General features: G+C 50.8%; 1 protein-coding gene across 1 annotated transcript; it reads right to left on the bottom strand.

Moving 5' to 3' along the window:
- Nucleotides 1-223: 223 nt before the first annotated feature.
- Nucleotides 224-1,383, bottom strand: LOC119352090 (very-long-chain 3-oxoacyl-CoA reductase 1-like). The gene has a single exon (XM_037618825.1). The coding sequence runs from the start codon at nt 1,369-1,371 to the stop codon at nt 415-417; it is 957 nt and encodes a 318-aa protein (XP_037474722.1). The 5' UTR covers nt 1,372-1,383; the 3' UTR covers nt 224-414.
- Between the last annotated feature and the right edge of the window lie 2,975 nt (nt 1,384-4,358).

Here is a 4,358-nt window from a genome sequence, read left to right as displayed (position 1 = left end):
GAAGTATGATATATAACACATATTGCGTTGATCAAATTGAGGATATAAAGATACACGTGCGTCTTACAAATAAGAAGGAAGGGAGTTGAGCAGTATACAAAGAGCGAATTATTATTTTTCCAATAATTTGGATTGCTTACCACATGTGTCACGTGGTACAAAGAGCGGATTATAATTAGCATACATCTTGGTATAATTTAGACGAAAATTGACCCAACGACATGTACATTTTCCCGTTTTATTTTTCTTTATCCAAAGTACACCATTACCATAACCATGCATATGTCATGCTTTAGAATTGCACGAAATTTGATCGGAATGCACATACGCATGATTTTAAGCTGCCTCCATAATCCATATGATAAGTCCAGATCGGCCAGCGACCACGCATGAATGTACACATGACGAGTGATATCACGCGAGCTTCGGCCGGAGGATGGCCCTGTGCTTGAGATGCTGCCGGAGGCGGTACCAGTCGTGAACTGCGTCGGGGACAAGGCCGGCGAGGAACCACTGCAGTTGCTGGGACGCGTCGGGCACACAGAGCACACCGTGGCCGATCCACCGCGCCGCGTCCCGGGCGTACGCGTCGGCGGTCGCCACGAACGCCGGGAACGTCATGGTGGCCTTTATTGCCGGCGACAGCATGCCGGTGTGCACGTAGAACGGGACCTGGCACTGCACGTCGATGCCCCTGTGCTTGTACTCCACGCTGAGGCACCGCGTCAGGTGCTGCACGTACCGTTTTGTGGCGCTGTAGACGGTGTAGAGCGGGAAGGAGGGCACGGCCACCGTGGACCCGGACCCGACGTTGACAATGGCGCCCCTCCCCCGCTCCAGCATCCCCGGCAGCACTGCCGCCGTCACCTCTGTGAGCGCCATCACGTTCACCAGCACCATCCTCGCCAGCCGCTCCACGTCCGCCTCGTGGACGTACAGCGCGCCCGGCCGATTCACGGCGGCGTTGTTCACCAGTAGCCCCACGTCCAGCCCCTCTGTGGCCTCTTTGAGCCGCCCCATCGCCTCGTCGCCGGCGGCGGTGCCGACGAGAGAGAGGTCGAATACCACGGTCTTGGTCTCCACCCCGGGGTGGGCCTCGTGGAGGGCAGCCGAGACGTATTGCAGGTTGGCCGCGTCGAGGTCGAGGAGGACGAGGCTGATGCCACGGCGGGCGAGCTCCATGGCCATGGATCGGCCTAGCCCCGTGGTTGGGCCGGTAACGACCGCCCACGAGCCGTAGTGGCGGCGGAGGTTGATGGGCCGGCGGAGGCAGAGGGCGAGGTGGGCAAGGAGACGGAGGCAGGCAGCGGACAGGTACATGGCGCCTAATCCGGCCAGGGAGACGAACCAGACCTGCACTGCCGCCGCCATGTCGCAGCTAGCTCCGACCGCTCGGAATTAGTTTGCTACTCCATGCTGCCCCAGTGGCCCCTATATATCTCTTCTTCCCATCAACCCAATCACCGTTATGGATCGTGGCCCGCAATCACACCAATCGACATTGGTGTTCTCTAGAATAACTGAATCAATGTGACAAGCAACTATTACCTTCGTCCCAAATTATTTGTCTTAGATTTGTCTTATATGAATGTATCTAGACATGAGACGAAAAAAATATAGGATGGAGTCAGTCTGAGGCAAGAAAGCAATCACTTTAATTGCAACTAACTCATCTTAGAGCATGTTTAATAAGATATAGTCAGCTGGTTATAAGGATTAAACAATTATATTTGTGTTGACTTGGATGAGAGAGAAGAGAAAAGAAAAAGGAAGCTAATTTTAAATTAACAGCCGGTTGCAAGGCGAACTCCAAAAAAACATTATGAGAGTGTATGACGGGTCATGCATTAATAAAGTAGTACTACTTAGCAACTACTCCCTTCGTCCCATAGCTTGCAAAATGCTCTTATATTATGAACGAAGGGAGTAGCTATCATACATGTTGGATATTAGATTGACTATATGTAACATGATAACTCCATATAGCCAGTTGTTAGGCAATACTATTACACACGCTCTTACACCACACCAGAGCACATCATCGTCAGAGCTTGTGGGGATCGGACGGAGATGAGAAGAAGACAATGTATTCAATAAGATGCTGACGCACGGGACCCACTTGCTAGTAATGAAAAGTGTTGGCCAAAAATTATTGGTCGCATAACATGGTAAATGAAGTAATTTCAGTTTTCAATTCGACCAAATGACCAAACATTTCACTTGATTTCGGTAACAATATGACCAAGTATTTTGAATTTTTGAAAATAATTTGAATCCATGTGTTCTACTGTAATGATAGAAATATTTTGACCAAAAGGCAACTATCTTAGTATCTGTGTAAATGATTGAAACTTCAGAAATTTCAATGAGATTTTCATTTGCACTAGTTAAAACAATATCTATTGGCGCCTGGATAGTTGGGGCTATGGGCCCTCTATAATTATCTTTTCTCCTTGTAGTAATATTCTGCCGTCGATCAGAAACAATAATAACACGTTGCCTTGGATGTATCAGAGCATCTACAATCGCAAATCCGGCCTCAAACGCCTATAGACGCGCCTGAGCGTGTCCACGGACAGTGATCGGACAACACACAAAAAATTGATTCCACAACAAAAACACCATTTCTAAATCACCAATTCTAAATTATTACATGGAACGTAAAATCCAATCTAAGCGGAGCTCCGCTGGCTCCACCGTGCTCATATCCGGCGGCCGGCGGCGCCCTCGAAGTGTTGATCCGGTCACCGACGAGGTAGAGTAGGACATGAGACATGGACCGGCTGACGGAACTCAAGGCGTCACCATCTACCATGCCCTGCTCTTTCTCGTCGGGGTTCGGAACCTTTACGATGCCGGTGGATGTAAGATCAATGATGGATCTGTTTTGGGAGGAGCCGGTGACGTCAATCACAACGCGGTTTGCGGCGCCCAGGGTGGCCATGCACCACGCTGGGCACCAAAGAATGCGACTCCGCCTCGCCAACGTCCTCTACGATGAGGGGTGTTGCCGCCTCCCACCCCCGCTGCCTCGTACAGCGGGCACGTCGCGCCGTATTTGTGTTGGCAGATGTCTTTGGGTTCACCTTTCCCTCGGCGCGCCAACGAAACGGTTGCGCATCCGCCGGCATGTTCGGACGCCAGACGGACCGCAACGTCTCCGGTGAGGCAGAGGTGACACACTTTCTGCCGGACCCATGCGCCATTTGGGGTGACGCAATGGATTTCGGGCGGAATGAGTCCGAGCGCCACCGTCGGGCGGGCTCCTCCCAGGAGCGGCGGAGCGCGAGACAGATGGTCATCTCCTCCTCAGAGCCTCGTGGGATGAGTTTCGGGTCAACGAATCTGAAGGTGTAGGATTCGAATCTGCTGCCCGCCATGCCGGAGTGGGTAAAAAATCGTCGGACGGAAGCTTGTGGGCGGAGGGAGTGGACTGGAGGAGAGGAAAGTGGAGTGAAATGCGGCTGAAGTTTTGGTTGGAGGTGCAGATAGGATCATTTTATATGGGGTCAGGTGAAGCAGTATGGGCCGGATCCAACGTAAGGGGCACATCCGGACATTCCTTATATCTGTCAGATTTAGACTGGATACAGGGAATGCCAGTCAAGTCCTATCGAGCGTGTATTTGGTTGATCGAGGGTCATGTACAATACATACTAGTGTTTGGATGAGAACATGTCCGTTACAAAATGCCATCCTGGGAAACTAGTACTCCAGATGATCAGGATTTAGGGTACACATGTGGATAATCTCATAGGTGCCGTTTGGTTTGGACTCAATTAAGCCTATTAATAACGTGACGTCCAAATTGGCCTGTGTATGGACCAAGGCATCATTCTCAAAATGACCAGCCGCAGACTGCGAGCTATATGTGTACGCAGGGCCTGTCAGGCTATAAATATAGACGGATGACACACGCAGAAAGAGAGAGCAAGCGAAGCGACGTGTGAGATGGTGTGCGTACGTGTAAGGTAGGTTCTGACTCACTGAAGGCAGCTTATAACCACCAAGTATTCACTTAAACCAACGTGGCAACGCCACATTTCAGTCTTGGTCGTTTCAAGAGGCAGAACAAGAAATTCTCGACTCTTCGCCAGGAAACACGAGGCCTGTGGAGGGGTGGCGTCAGGAAGAAAGAACATGCATGGACTCCGTTGGGGCATTGTCCACAACCACACAGCTTGGGCACGTACGCCGCCTTTGCACCATGGGTCAAGAGAGTGTCTGGCACATTATTACACGCAAGCAAACGAAAAGGAAATAGACTGTAGTGTTACATCGTGACAGTCAGGTACAGCTGCGCTTGGGTAGAAAATTTCTCCCTCGAAAAGTAGCAACTCGCGTAGAGGTCCCCCAAG

This window comes from Triticum dicoccoides, chromosome 2A, assembly GCF_002162155.2.
Source record: "Triticum dicoccoides isolate Atlit2015 ecotype Zavitan chromosome 2A, WEW_v2.0, whole genome shotgun sequence".
Taxonomy (NCBI): Eukaryota; Viridiplantae; Streptophyta; class Magnoliopsida; order Poales; family Poaceae; genus Triticum; species Triticum dicoccoides.
The sequence above is the reverse complement of the archived record's forward strand: the minus strand, read 5'-3'. Positions and strand labels throughout refer to the sequence as shown.